This window comes from Platichthys flesus, chromosome 6 (genome assembly GCF_949316205.1).
Source record: "Platichthys flesus chromosome 6, fPlaFle2.1, whole genome shotgun sequence".
In the NCBI taxonomy this organism is placed as follows: Eukaryota; Metazoa; Chordata; class Actinopteri; order Pleuronectiformes; family Pleuronectidae; genus Platichthys; species Platichthys flesus.
In genome coordinates, this window is record NC_084950.1 from 13,599,503 (window position 1) to 13,615,134 (window position 15,632).

The following is a 15,632-nucleotide window of genomic DNA, read 5'->3' on the forward strand; positions in this document are numbered from 1 at the left end:
GCACTTGAGAACCAAAAACATCATAGCGTCAAAACTGTTAAGTACCTTCATTAAAGCAACTTGTTTGTATGAGCACTTAGCTTCCACTCTGAGCTTCTGCATGAACAAGCATTTGGTCCAAATCAAACAGCAGGATTTTTTCAGATAGAAAGATAAATATAATTATATTTAAATACCCTGCAAGTGTTGTTGATTCATTAGACAAGATAAGACAGGCTGGGACACAGCAGACACATTTGGCTGTCAGAACACGCCCCTAACAGGCATGCCATATTTTACAATGAGGAATAAATATATATAATCTTCACCGTCGTTCATTTGGACACAACAAATAATTCCGAAAACCTAACTGAGTTTAAGATTTTGATGAAATCACTTTGATATTGAAATGAAGTAGACGCCAGTGGAAGTCAGATGTCAGATGAAATGGCTGGAGGTTGACAGAGCTGGAGACTGAAGTTTGATGAATGGTTTTCAATGGGTTGTCTGTTTCAACCTGCCCAACACTTGCTCGCACTCCGGAGCCCATAACAAGAGATCCATCTACATATGCCGAGGGCACAGTGTTGCATCACATATTGTAAATTTGAAATGGAAAACATGCCAGCGACTGTGTCTGTGTGGAGCTAGTATCCAGCTAGAAAGATATGTAAATGTATTATTCAAGTAAAGTCCGTTTTATTTACATTGCTGAAAATCACAAACTACAAATTTGCCTCTATGAGCTTCACTGTACAACAAGGGGGTCTGTATTCTAAGACACTACCCGATTAAGACTAATTGCACAAAATACAAGGAAATAATTGTGGAGAAATGTCAATGAGAACAACAAAGGAGGGATTTCTGTTAGCTAAATGTTTTTAGCCAAAGCAACATAAAAACTGATAGTTTTCACCTAAACTAATCAAGTTAAAACTAAATGTAAACCCCAGTCCTGACTAATTAAGAAAACTACCATTACAGAACAAAACAAAAAGTACAATGAATAATTAGATATTTGGTCATTCTAAATCCCTAGTAGTCAAACATTTGATAATTCTTTATTTATTCTGTTTTTGCTGCAAACCAATTATGTGATCGTTTGCAGACAAATAAAGCTTTTCTATCCGGATTAAAAGTAAATAATTTACCAGAAAGATGTGTGCTAAAAGAATCCTCTGATGGCCTCAGAAATTATATCGTTATGTGTCCTGCTAGATCTTAGCACTCTATTTGACATCATTGACCACAGGATTTTATGACAGAGAGTGTTTCCGGAATTTGTTCATGTTATCATGGAATTCTCCATGCACACAAAAGTTAAACAAGGAGTTCCACATGGTTCTGTCCTGGGGCTAATACTTTTTTCCTATATAGTAGATGCTGAGGGACAATATTTTCAGAGAGCACAACTTCAATTTCTATGCAGATGACACCTAGCTGCATTTATCTATAAAGCTGGTTGATATTGATAAGACATTTAAACATCAAGAATGTCTTAAAGGAATATACACTTGGATGACCTGCACTTAACTTCTAAATCCAGACCAATCTTATTTTACTAACACCACATAAACCATTAATGTTACCTTTTGACAATCATTCTGTTGGACCATCATAAGACAGATAAGCGCTGTAATAATGATGGAGTTTGGAGATAATAGCTTGACACTAAGCCTGAGGTTCGTGGTTGGCAAGGTGGACAGAGGGAACTGAAGGTGAAAGTCAGGGTACCAGATCTCAGCTGGATCTTGTAGACACGACATGAGCTAAGCGAGGGCAGGGCACAGGTAAGCAGACAGTGTTGTACCACAATAGTGAATATACAATCTGGCCAAGAGTGTAGTGAAGAGCAGGGGTTTCAGGCGCTTTTTGAATTGATGAGTTGGTCAGGGGCAGACGTGGATGGGAAAAACTTGAGCCACAATGAAGAGGAAAACAACCGGAACCTAAGAGAACACAGGAGACACAGTGCAAATACCTGACAATCATCTTAACACATAGTAACTTTGGTTTGCGTTACCTTGGCCTCAAGTTCTCCAGAATGAAAATATTTAGGACAGCCTCTTTCCACCTATGCAATATAGGAACAAGAAGTAGAGATGAGACTTTTCTATATTCTCTGCATTGACTTCCTGTAAAATCTAAGTAAAAAAAACTCCTTACAAACAAAGCCCTTAACAGCCAAGCTCCAATGTATTTTAAGGAGCTCATAGTACCTTATTATCCCAATAGAGTGTTTTGCCCTAGGCTCTGTAGGATTACTTGTGATTCCTACAGTATAAAATGGGAGCCAGAGCCTTCAGCTAGCAGGCTCCTCTCCTGTGGAACCAGCTCCCAGCTTGGGTCTGGGAGGCAGACACTTTCTCTACATTTACAGTTGGGCTTAAAACTTTCCTCTTTGATAAATCTTAAACAGTTGGGGCTGGCTCAGGTGAGTCCGGAAGCAGTTATGCAGTTAGTTATATTACTATAGGCATTCTTCTTCTTCTTCTTTTTCTTCTTGAAGACTGAGGCACTCTCTTATCTCACTGTCTTGCCAAATTAGTATATTCACCTGGTCTCTTTTCCATCAATGGGGATTGTAGCCGGAACCAATAAATGCTGCTCTTTGTTTCCCTTCTCCTTGTGCGTCATGGCACTCTCTCACCCCGCTGTCTTGCTAAATTAGCACGGCCACCTAGGTTTATCAAATTTCATCATTGCTGATCAGAGCCAATAAAAACTTTTTGGACCCGGGGAATGAATGCCCATTGGATACATTCCTATTGCAGACATAAACCAAATGTTAGCGGTGCAAAACACTGCTACTCATATGTTATCAGGTACCAAGTGATACAAACACATTACGGCTGTACATTGGCCAACTTACACTCGTTGTCTGTTCATGATATTGAGATATTGCTTTGACTATCCATGAAGACATACATACATCACTCTTGAGGGTAACATCTATCATGACTGATAAATGCCCGATGGAAGATGATTTACTAGTTAAGGTTGAGAAAGGTCATGGACTCTACACACTATGCCTCTTGATGTCTTCCTGCAGGAGCTATAAACTTCCCCTGCGTTCTACGAACATGTAAGGAAAGACAGAAGTCTATTATGCCTTACTTAAGCTATTTCTCATGTGTAGTTTGTGTTACACCAGAGAGATCTATAAACTCTGCACATTTATTACTGCGTCCATTTCTTCTTGAATGCATGATGAGAACAAACATTGATCCAGCGCTTGATTACAGTGCCTCAATTGAGAATTATCATCTCTTCTGTCTTCCTGACTCGCTGAAAAACCTCTGATCGTCACCTTGTATTTTACAATTGTATTTATCACTTTTAAAGCATTAAATGGCGTTGCTCCAAACTACATCGAGGACTTATTGTGCCTGGCCATTCACTTCAATTAATATGGAGCTCTGCTTTGTATTCTAGATTAGGGATATACAGGAAACCACTTTAGTGTATTTCTTTCTACCAGAAAGCTTTGATGAATATTTGACATTAAATGTTCTATTTTCCTACTTCATTTTACTCCCCTTTGTTTCATGTTATTCTTTTTTTTCGATATTAAATGCTTAAATGCTGCTTTTAACTCCTTTTTTATTTTAGTTAAGCACCTTGTAACTTATTCAAGAAAGTTATATATACATAGTTTATTATTATTCTATCTTGTTATTATTATTATCATTAGCCTATTATTTGTTATTTTATTTACCTTTATTTATTTTCTGCTTTTATCATTTCTACTGCTATTAGGCTATTGAAATCACCATATGGATATTGTTGGTATTGTTGTTATAACTCTTTCTCTCTCTGTAGTCCAGATCTATTGAAATTTTCAGAGTTTTTCTCCCTTTTTCTCCTTTTTCTCATTGTGGCAACTGTTGGGTTTCTCTCTAGGTTATAAGGTCTCACTCTGTAAAGTGCTTTGAGATGATCTTTTGTGATTTGGTGCGATACTGATAAAACTCCATGGAAATGAGTATATTATAATTGGGGGGAAAAACTATACTTCCCGAACATGAAATCCTTTGGTACAAGATCCTTGTTTTGCAGCTGACACTGGCAGAGTGGGAGCTCTCTCATTTGCACCTCACATCCCGTCTGTGACAATATGCATCCTTGTCTTGAATAACAATTATCACCCCATTTCCTAGAGCCATTAGATCTACGACACCTGCTTGCTTTACAGAGCTTGAAATGTCCCCGTCTGCAGCTCAACAATAGGAAACACAATTCTTAAAGATATATTTTCACTGTTTTTGGGGATGAGTTGGAGTATGAGCTTATAAATGTAATACATTATTAAAAAAAAACTTTTAACACAGTTTATAACAGTGAATATATGGCCTGAAATAACTTCCATGCAGCCACTGTCTGCTGCAGCTCAGTGGAGTTTCGCTGCTGCCACCCGCTGACATAATTTGTTTCACAGTCACCACACAGCAGCATGAATCAGATGTTGACACTCTAATTTCATGCACACATGGGTGTTTGGCTGAGGGAGCCTTGAATGCTGCTGCATTCCCCTGCCTCTGCCTCCAGCTGCCCACTATACCTGCTCTTTGCCCTCCGACATAGCCATGTAATGTATTTAGCCTGGAAGTCACACATTATGACTGATGATTTAACCATACACTCTTATAATGATTTACTGCCACGTCTTATTAACTTTTATAAAATCGAGTGAAAAATAACATTTGGAGGAAATTTTGTATTATTTGCAAATAATGATTCAAATTCACAAGTTTAAAAGACATTACGCTAGTAAAAAGTAATAAATACAAGGATTTTCATTCCAGCCATTGGTAGAGCGACATGTTGCTATATTTACTAAAATAAATCTGTTTACCATGGTCCACTGCTCCATTTGAAAATATTGGTTTTACTTTGTTGTTTTTATAAAAAACCACATATACTTGCAAGAAATCCTGTAACATAGCCACTAGCCATGTTCTCAAATGTCAGAGGCTTGTCAAAGATTGACACATTTGCGGAGCATAATTAATGCAAGTTTTTGCCTATCGCTGATTATTCTGCTTCTTTTAAAAGTCGGTACTTGACAGCGTGCTTTGGGAGAGAGGAAGAGCTACCTCGTGTCCACGTCCTCATTCTGTCAACTCAAAGAACCAAAATAAACTATTTAACTAAGTTATTCAAATCCAGTGACCTGCAGGATGACTGTGAACATACAGTATCCGCCCAAAAAACTGACAAAAAGTGAGGGCAATTCCCAATATCTTTCCCTCATCTTCTCTTGTGAGTGAGCATAAATCCACAAGATAAACACATAAACAAATAAGTTGTTTGTGTGCAGTGGGAGCCGGATAACGGCCAGGTTTTTATGAAACCCTTCGTCTTGACAAATATCCAAACAATAAACACATAGTAAATAACAGCACCCTGTCCATATCAGTTGCCTACTTGAGGTTAAGTTGAGTTTATTGCAGAGGCCACTCCCTGCATGCATTAAGCAAATCATAAATTATACATGCTAATTACCCAGGGCCTCGGCTTTAATGAATTATTTTAATTAAACTACAACATTGGGGTTTTGCATGTGGTCTATATTTCATCCTCTGCCTAAGATGACCTTCTTCTTTGTCTTACTGGAACATAGTTGAGAGAACAAGGACAACGTAGACTCGGATAAGATGCTACCGAGCGGTGAAGAAATCATCATCTAAAAGGGTTAGAACTGATATTATTCGTACAATGGAATAAAAGCGAAGCTGGCAATTGTCAGATGAAAAAATGTGTGGTCGTGTTTGCATGTCACAACAGGTCTAGTTTTTATTCAGTGTAAAAGATATTTCCAGACACTTTATTTAAACCACCTGTCTGTCAGATGTGAGTTTTCAGTGTTGACCCTCTGTCCCACCTGCAACATCATTATACAAGTGGTTTTGTTGTCTCTCTGAAGGGTTCAATTCATTATATCCCTCGGTCAGGGAAAGTTGAGTGTTTATTTTAATACATGTTTTTAAACAAAGTCTTAATGCTTCTCCTGACTGACTTCAAAACACTAATTTGCAGCATTTGATTATTATAATTTTTTATATATCATTCAGCACCATGCACTCGGTCTTTAAACATAAGTATAGACTGCAAGTTGCTGTTAAAATGATGCCATCTGATTTGTCTCTCTCTCTGAAGCACACCATGCATCGAATCCAGCTACTTTTCACATTTCACATTCTAATATTAATTGACAAAGAATTACCTCTTAGTCACATGTTGTTCTCATACATTTATGTGTATATAACATAAACCATTCACTTTACAGTGCAATACATATCGAAGGAGACAATGTGAAGTACACTGAAATACCAATAAAAAGAAAAAATACACAAATAAAACTGTATTTATGTAACGTTTTTTTTTTAATCTTTCGTGACTCAAATGTTAATTGGCTTAGCTGTGCCAATGTGCTCAGTGACAAAAAAGTTAAATATATTCGTTAAAGTGGTTTTAATATAATTGTTCATGTAAATAAAATCTGATTTCAAATTAAAGCTTCTAATCTGGCGTTGCAGTTTGAATTAATGTCATCATCCAGAGTCCGAATTAATGTAACACACACACAAATGCGCCAAACGGGGAGAAGAGAAGAAGAAAAAACTAACAGTGTTGTACAAACAGTCCGTGGGGGAGGGGTGGATTTAAATTCCAAAAGAGTCTCCCAGCTCGTTTCCTAGTTCCCCAGTCAGCAATGTGTTTGTGAAAAATCAGTCTTTTTGTCTTGCTGAAAAAAGGCTAAATCTACATTGGTGGCCCAGTCTAAGTTTGCCATTCTTTACTCTTTCAATTCAAGTGAATGAGGGAGAATGAAGTGGCCCGAGACCCTTTATTTGTTCTGCTGGATTGTATAAAGTGACGGAATTCTAATGTATTTGTTTAATACCCCGAAATAGGTTGTTGCTTTCTACATGGGAGGCAGATGAGGAGCGCCTATTTATTTTATTATTGCAGCCTCTGAAAACAAAATTCAAAAGAAAATGCAATAATGTATTTCCCTCTTAAGAGGAAAGGAATAAAATAAGAAATCATAAGGTTGCACTGACAGAAAAACACTAAACACAACTCTTGTTTGGTTTCTTCTGTGACATTTGAAATATGTAACAATATATATATTTTGTAACACTGTGTGTTGCTTTTCTTAATGTTTATTGTTGGGCTTAATTGTGTTAAGCCTGCAGCTTGATGAATGAGCCCGGTTGTCTGCGCTGTGACCATGGCATCGCAACTCCATGCATTCTAATGGACTCACTGCGACTCTCACTCTGAAATCATACAGGTTTGCATCGAAATAACACCCATCATCCTCATCCTAATCCTTATTATGATTATTAAAATTACTATTATTATTATTATTATTATTATATGTTTATGGGTAAATAGTGTGTTATCAGAGACATGTGATAAGAACAACAATGAAGAACATGTAATAATAACAAACAGCATGGGACATTGTCTTAGATTAAATCTTCAGAAGCATTTTTGATTGTTTGATTCACTTTTAATGAGAAAATATTTCGATGACCATTTTTTTTCCAATTCATAAATGCAGACTGTTTGCACACTTTTCGAAAGCACGCATGCTTGCAAAAAAAACAAAACAACATCAATAACAACATCAGTATAACAACACAATTTTTTTTTAGAATGCATGCTTTACCTAAAAAAAAAGTACAAATGTACAGCATCTGAAACACGTGGTCACCACAGCCTTTTAAATTAAATGCTTCACAGAACATTTTCTGGAAAATAGATATCTAAAACGTAAAACTAAAAAGTGCATTTTACAACATTTCGGAATCACTTATTTGCAATATTCACATCTTGCATTTTGAGGACGTCTCACAATAATTCTTTTCGATTTTGAAAAGGTTTGATAATTCCGTTTGCTTTCTATTTTTTTTGTACAGGGATGGCAAGAACAAATCTAAATCCTACTCCTATTTGGTATTTCCCTTAGCCATCATTCCAGTAGTAAAAGCAAACAACAGTTTCATTGACATTACAGTGGTCACACAGAAACGGTGCAAAAGTTTTGCTGTTAGATAAAACAGAATAAAGAAATTGCCACGGGAACTGTAATCAGAATGGATGGTGCCCGACACAAAGTCCCCTCGGTGGCTCCACTTTCAACACTCACGTTTCACAATCAACTGAAAAATAGAATCATCAAATAATTTATATTTTCAAGAGCAAATACTTCGCTGTGCGATTCTGTGCTGGACTCCGTATGACACACGTTTAAAGCGCACATTCAACACATACACAAATAAATCAATATGCAACTGCAACTCGCCTTGATAGTTTCAGACGACAGAAAATATAAACTTTGGGTTTGGTAGAGGGGCCCGGGAGCCGGTCGGCAGTTCGTTCAGTGTCCGGGCGCATGCGGTCAGTGCACAGCCACAGACTGCAGTGTGGACGGGCTCGTCAGAGTCTCGCTCGGTGTCGCGGGGCTGCTTTGGCTCGTCGCGGTCTGTGGAGACGTCGGGCTCAGAGACTGCGGAGAGTTTGATAGAAACGCGGGGATGTGTGGCGGTAGCACCGAGAAGCCGGCCATGCTGGTCGGGGTGGGCTTGATTGGCACCGGGATGGCCGGTAACGACTGTCCCCCGTGACACAGGGACTTGATGGGCATGCCGTAGGCTGTGTAGTCGCCGCCCGCCATGGAGATCGGGGCCGACGTGTCAATCATGCTGGTGTTGTACATGTGGGGCCAGGCTGTCGTCAGCTGGTTGTGCAGCGGGTACCCGGCGGACATGGACTGCATGGTGGAGAACGCCAGGCTCCCCGGGACCTTGTACTCTCTGGCGATGATGTTCTCGATGGCGAACGGGTGTTTAAAAGTTGACGTCTGGGACACTCCGAGGTTGTAGGATGACATCTGGGGCAGGTGTGTGCCAGTGGCTGCCAGGGCGCTGAGCCTCAGCTTGGCTTGCTGCTGGAGGTAATGGGCAGCCTCCGACTGCTTACTGGGGGCCAGGTGATCGGACACACCCAACAGTTTGAACCTTTTGCGGCGTCTCAAGAAACTTCCATTCTCAAACATGTCCCCGCAGCTGGGGTGCAGTGCCCAGAAACTTCCCTTACCTGGCTGGTCCGGGCGCCGGGGGATTTTGATGAAGCAGTCGTTAAAGGACAGGTTGTGTCTGAGGGAGTTCTGCCATCGCTGGGTGTTTTCCCTGTAGTAAGGGAATCTATCCATGATGAACTTGTAAATTTCACTGAGTGGCAGCATTTTCTCCGGGCAGCTCTGGATCGCCATGGCGGTGAGGGAGATGTAGGAGTACGGTGGCTTCTGGTCGCTGTACGTGTTTCTCCCAGGACGAGGCATCCTCGATGATTTTTAAGAAAAGCAATAAAAAAAAGTAGTCTCCCTTAATTCCTTGGTGAAAGCTGGACGCTCTTCATGAAAACAGCAGCTGTAGAAAGTTTCGGTTCAGGCAAAGCCGGAGCTGCGTCGTGCGTAAAGCAGCCAAGTGGTGCGCCTCGGCTGTGTGCAGGCGGGCGGATGGTGCGCATTTATGGAGTGACGGCTGCTGTAAGTCTTTCTTGCAAAGTAAGTCAGCTTGTCCCGCTAGCAGAGTTGAATAGACTTCATTTGGCGTCCTTGATAAGACGAGCTAAGTGGATGCCTCCATGGCCTTCCTCTAACCATCTGATAGTTTTATGTAGTGACATGAGCAGAAAAGACCCCTGTAGGGGCGCTCCATTAATGTGCCACCTCTTTGCTATCACATGACAATTGCCATGGGAGGAGGGGGCTGGGAGGAAGGCATAATCTGGTTTCATTTACACCTATTTACATGGACACCTTGGGCCAATGGAAATCATTTCCATTTGAAGACAGAAAAAGGGGTGAAAAGGCTCGGCAGCTGGAATTGAACTGCGATGGCACTCAGTGTGTGAAGGTATGCGCTAACACTTCTTCAGCGGACTGCAGCTCCTCTTAAAATATGGGATGTGGGTGAAGGTGGACATTTTTATTATTATATTCTGCAACTGTAATTTCGTATTTGTTTCCAATGGTTGCTGCAGCTGAGAAGGATGTTTATGGTTTTTCATCTAGATATTGATTTATTAAAATATCCTATTTTGCGCAGTTGTGTGTGTGATGAGTGCAGTTTTACAAAAAGCGTTTTATTGTGAGATTCACGCATTTTTTTTTATGATGTGGGCTTGAATGAAAAATGCTAAGATGCTGAAAAGATGCATTCTAATCTTGTTAATGAAATGCACAGGCCACATAAAATAAATGGCCCTGAGCAAGTTTGTTGATGAGCCCACTATTAGTTTTTCTCAGCTAATTTTGCCTAGAGCTCAGCGAAGGAAGTAGACGATATGGAAAGAAGAAGAAAAAAAAAAATCAACACAATACAAACAATGATGTTCAAACTGAAACTTCATGAGGCAATCAGGTCTATTGTGTTTATGTAAAGAACATTCAAAAGTACTTCAGAAATGCAAATAAACCCTTGAGGACGGGGTGGTGAAAACTGTATAAAATATCCATAAGTCAATTATATGAATGTGAAAACCAAATGGGAAGCCTATTTTGAGCTATTGCCATTCAAGCTTTTGGCCAGGGCCACCTTTCCGCTTGGAGGGTTCGCAATGCCCGGACCACACACACTCACAAGCAGATTTGCTCATAATTTATGCTAATTTCTCCCCATAAATCCACAATGCGCCCCATCACCAGTCTGACGGATTACGAAAGGAATCGCATCGCGGGGGACACCGAGCTATTTTCCCCCAGAAACAAGGAGCGGGATGAGGAAGAGCTGAAGGAGGACTGTTCGTGATCCAAAACCCTGAGTCAAAACTAAAAAAAGGAAGGAAGCAAATAACTAGCTTATAATAGTTAATGTGCATATGCCAACATTTTACATATTATGGGAGGTTAAATGTTATTATAAAAATAGGAGAAAGTCACACTTATTAAAAAACTTCCAGGGATCAGTTTCATTATGTTTTCCTGCTGAGTGGCTTTTAACACCTGTCATTTCCTATTAATGTTGCACTGAAAAGGATTTGTCCGAGAGGAAGTGGCCCAGTCGACCCATCTCAAACACCGGCGGATAATGACAACACACTGCCAAGTACCAAACGTCTTCTGACACCCTGCCCATCCGTGCAGCCATTCATTCCAAACTAAACGCATTATATCATCGGCTCTCACTCAGATTAATATGTCCGCGCGTAAAGCAGGTATGGAGCAGGCAGCGGTGATAAAATTGCAGCTGTAAATATTTTATTGAGGCTTGCACAAATCATTTGAATGTCGTTAGACTGTTATGCTTTTTAGTTTTAAAACTTCTCCTCGAAATGTCAAATCTTTGCCGCTTTTTATTTCTCCACGTTGGCCTCTCTTCTTTTCTTTCTTTTTTTTTTTACGCCACCGTGCGTCATGCAAGTTAACCTGCAGCACTGGCGTTAACCAGCCGAGCCACAAAGGAGAGGGGAGACTTTTTCTTCTTTCACACACTGACAGTGTGGCTTTTTGAGCTCCAGGGTTATGGGATATTGGTCGGCCTTTTGTCCCCGTCGAATGCGCACACTGAAAATACCACCATGACTCTGAATCTGAATAGGGAGGGGGGGGGCTTCTCTTTTTTCTGTAGCTGCTCCCAAACTCCTGAGTTCAAGCAGCAGTAGATCAAGTCTGCACTATGTTTGGTCATTTGTAGAAACCCGAACAAAGGTTGGGATAAGCCAAATTGCATTGCACTTGTGAACCGTGCCTCAGACTGAAGTATCCTTTATAGCGGGAGGGGTGGAGGGTGGGGGGGCTCCAACAATTTTGTGAGAGCTTTTTTTTTTTTTTAAAAGAGAGGGAGAGAGAGGAGCGAAAACAAAGGGCACTTTCTGAAACATCTTAAAGTAGAGTAGTGAGGCGTGACATTCCCAGGGTGACGAGACACAAAGGCTGAGGTCACGGGGATGAAAACGAGAATCAAACAGCCACTTTCACACGTCTGCCCTCCTCTGCTGCATCCCCGAGCACAATGGGAAACAAATGTTGTTAAAAGAGGATCGATGCCATTCATCCTAAAGCAGCGAATGATAGCCAAACAATATTGTCACAGTGGATCGAGTTGAGATATGCTGCCACCCAGACCTGCGCAGGGAGAGAGGGATGGAGACAGGGAGAGATAGAGGAGAAGGATGAGGAGGAGGAGGAGGAGGAGGAGGAGGAGGAGGAGGAGGAGGAGGAGGAGGAGGAGGAGGAGGAGGAGGAGGGTGCTATTCTGGGAACGATTAAAAGAAATTTAAAGCTAAAAACATTTATTTAAGGGTTGAGCTCATGTTTGAGTATGGAAATGGATTTATACATATAAGTAGTCCTAATATCGATCACATTTATATTTAAGATAAGATCAGATAAGATCCTTGATTAGTCACAAAATGGGGACATTTGCAATATCACAGCAGCAAGAGTCAAAACTAGGCATCAGCAACATGCAATTCTTAATTGACAGTGAGAGTGTTAGAAAATGTACAGTGAATTTTTTTGTAGTAAAATGAATTCAACTATTATTTCTTTAAATCAGACAAGGCGACACACGTAATAACCCGTACTTTCTTCAGACGATTTTTAAAAATTATTTCGGTTAATTATGAGCGCAAATTTTCCTCTTTGAGATGTTTCCACTGTCTTCACGCAGGATTATGATTACAGCGGGCCAGCGTGTAGGTTTTAAAGGGATTTGTTATGTGCCTGGCCTCGGTGTTAAACACGTCGCAGCGGTGTGTACGTGTGCGTGCGTGCGTGCGTGCGTGCGTGCGTGCGTGTGTGCGTGTGCGTGTGCGTGTGTGTGTGTCTGCTGCTGCTGCTGCTGCTGCTCACTGTGACTCTCCACAACCCCACCAATAGGCCTGTGCTTCTAATTAAGTCCGTGGTGATTTCAGCCCCCAGAGATGTTTTACGGTGCAATTAAGGACGCGCTGATGATGAGGTATGAATATTCAGCAGAATGACAATTAATTAGCAGACAGAGGGCTCTCACAAGAAGCTCCTCCATGGCAGACTCAGCCCATATGACGGGACACTCACATAAAGGCCATCTTCACGTAACTCTGCGCCCCGGAACATAGGGTTTTCAGCTAAAATTTAAAAAATATGTATCTCCATGAGTCTTCTCTTTTATTATCGACGATGAGATGACAACATGGTGATTGTATTCGTTGTTGACTCTATCAAACGGCGAGGATGAGAGTCCTCCATCACAGCCCACTCCATTAGTTGTTTCATGGGTGACATCAGAGGGAGCGGCGCTACCTGGAAGAATAGACCTCGGGGCTTTTGCAGCATATGCTCGGATTATGCTTAATGGTCTAATTACATAAATTAGGCATTCATTATACGGCACATCATCTGTAACAGATATCTCAATTGAGCGGAGGCGGGAACGTCTAATTTAATTTGTCTGCGAACCGTTTCGTCCAATTAAACGCCGAGGCCAGACATAAAAGAGGATAAATATTGACCAGCGCAGACCTGAGGTTTTTTTTTTTAATATTTAAAAAAAAAAAATGTAATAAATCTATAAATAAATGAAAATAAAAAATGTACTTTTTGGACTGCTCTTTATTTCTCTCAGGAGATTTAACAGAAAAGCTGCCTTTCAGACATGCACCGAACTCCACAGATACTGTGAGGAGGCAGCAGTTTCACAATGTGGCCATCAGATGGGGTCAGGTTCCGGAGGCTGGACCGGGAGTTTTATACACACACACGAACGCGATATTCGAACAGTTATTAAAATAAACTCTAGATATGTATTGATACTTATCCTGATTATATTTTATATATTAAATAAGAAAATACAATAATGAACATCTTTTTTCATTATATTCAGTAATAATACAGGTAGATGGTCATAATTGTCCATCTTTCCATCTATCTATCTATTTATCCATCTCTCTATCCTAATCGATTGTTAAATAAGACACTGCTTTTAAATCTGGATCATCTGTCTATCTATGTACTGTATTGCTTTGAATCTGTGTCTTTAGGCGTTTGTGTGTGTGTGTGTGTGTGTGTGTGAGTGTGTGTGTGAGAGAGAGATAGAGATAGAGAGAGGAGGAGGAGGAGGAGTGTCCCAGTTCATTGACTCCATATGGTGAGAAACAGCAGGACTGATGAGTGTACTACCTGAGGTCCGTGTTTGTGCTGTCGACTGTAACCAAAACAGAGGCCCCACTGACCCGCTGCATAATTCATTACAGACGAAGACAGCGTCGCTCACACTCTCACTTCTTCATTTAGCTTTTTGGTGACAGATGACTCCGTGACAACAAATCATCCTGTTTAACTACACCCGATACTTAGCAGGCTGACAGATACAAGAAAAGAAGTCGCTGCGAACATGATGAGAGGTAAAACATGTAGATGGACAAAAGATGAGAGGAGGAGAAAACCGAATAACACTATGACAGAGTCCATTTCAATATTGAGAGAAAAATGCAGGAGCTCTCATTACTATACTCTGCATTACAGCATAATGAAGTAGTTTCATATGAACAATTTTTGTGGGACTTCTGTCACTGTATATACGGTATTGTTAAAATGAGGTGTAATGCAATATTAAGCGATGTGGGATCATAATATATTAACAACAAACTCAACGGAAGAGAGAACTTTTACTGTGAAGAGGAAAGATAAAAGACTATTATGCTAAAAAGAAGTATGAATTAACAGAGATCAATCACATTGCTACACGAGTTACCTTTCACAGAGGATCAAAATGGAGGCGCAGGGCTTTGAGATGGATAACAACGGATCTGGTGAAGTCATACTAACGGAGGTAGAAGTTTCCTACATGAAAAGCCAGATGACACATTGGCTCTAAACTTCTGGATAGATTCAAATATTGGGTCATTTATGTTGAGGTCAGCAAAATGTCCAGAATTGGATCCAGACATTTTCCTGAGTTTGTCTTTTAAATATGAAGAGCACAGCATGGAGACTTTTCTGAGGCAGACACGTCTAGGTCAACAGGAAAATGTCCAGAACTTTCAGGTGAGGGGCGGCGTAAGGGTAGAGCAGGCAGGATATGTCCTATGAATTCCTCTGTGGAGAGCATGAATTTTTCTTTAAAACATTGAGACAAACACCCAAAGCTCTTGAATCTCGTTTTTCCAAGTTGACATCTTCATCAGCATCCGGCATCTCCTTTTCATCCTGAGATATTTTTATTCTTCATGTTTTTTTCACTTTTGCGCCTGTCGCGTTTTAGAAACATCATCATCACGTCCTCTCGCTCATGGTAAATGTTCCCATGGGCTCCCCCCAGCACATGTCCTGTAGAAGCTTAAGTGACATTACAACCCTTTGAGGTCAAAGCTGTAAGTTAAAGTTATAACCTTTAACCTTTTCTCTTTGTGTTTTTTTTCTATTATCTTTTTATAATGGGGGGAAATTATAGAGCACAGTCCTAACTATCTTCTAAGCATTTGCCCAATTTAATTACACCACTAGTGTCCCAAGTATATGCTATAGTGAAGGATAAAAAGCTTTGAACTCTGGGATCAATTCTGAGGAGGTCGACATGTCCTTGGCAACACCACCAACAAGTCTCTCCTTTGGGGGTTAAGTGTGTGAGATGTCTAACGAAGGCAAATCCCTG

At 40.4% G+C, this 15,632-nt stretch overlaps 1 protein-coding gene across 1 annotated transcript; it reads right to left on the minus strand.

Annotated features, from left to right (window-relative positions):
• Positions 1 to 7,465: 7,465 nt before the first annotated feature.
• foxb1a (forkhead box B1a) lies at positions 7,466 to 9,609 on the minus strand. The gene has a single exon (XM_062390353.1). The coding sequence runs from the start codon at positions 9,332 to 9,334 to the stop codon at positions 8,393 to 8,395; it is 942 nt and encodes a 313-aa protein (XP_062246337.1). The 5' UTR covers positions 9,335 to 9,609; the 3' UTR covers positions 7,466 to 8,392.
• Positions 9,610 to 15,632: the final 6,023 nt, after the last annotated feature.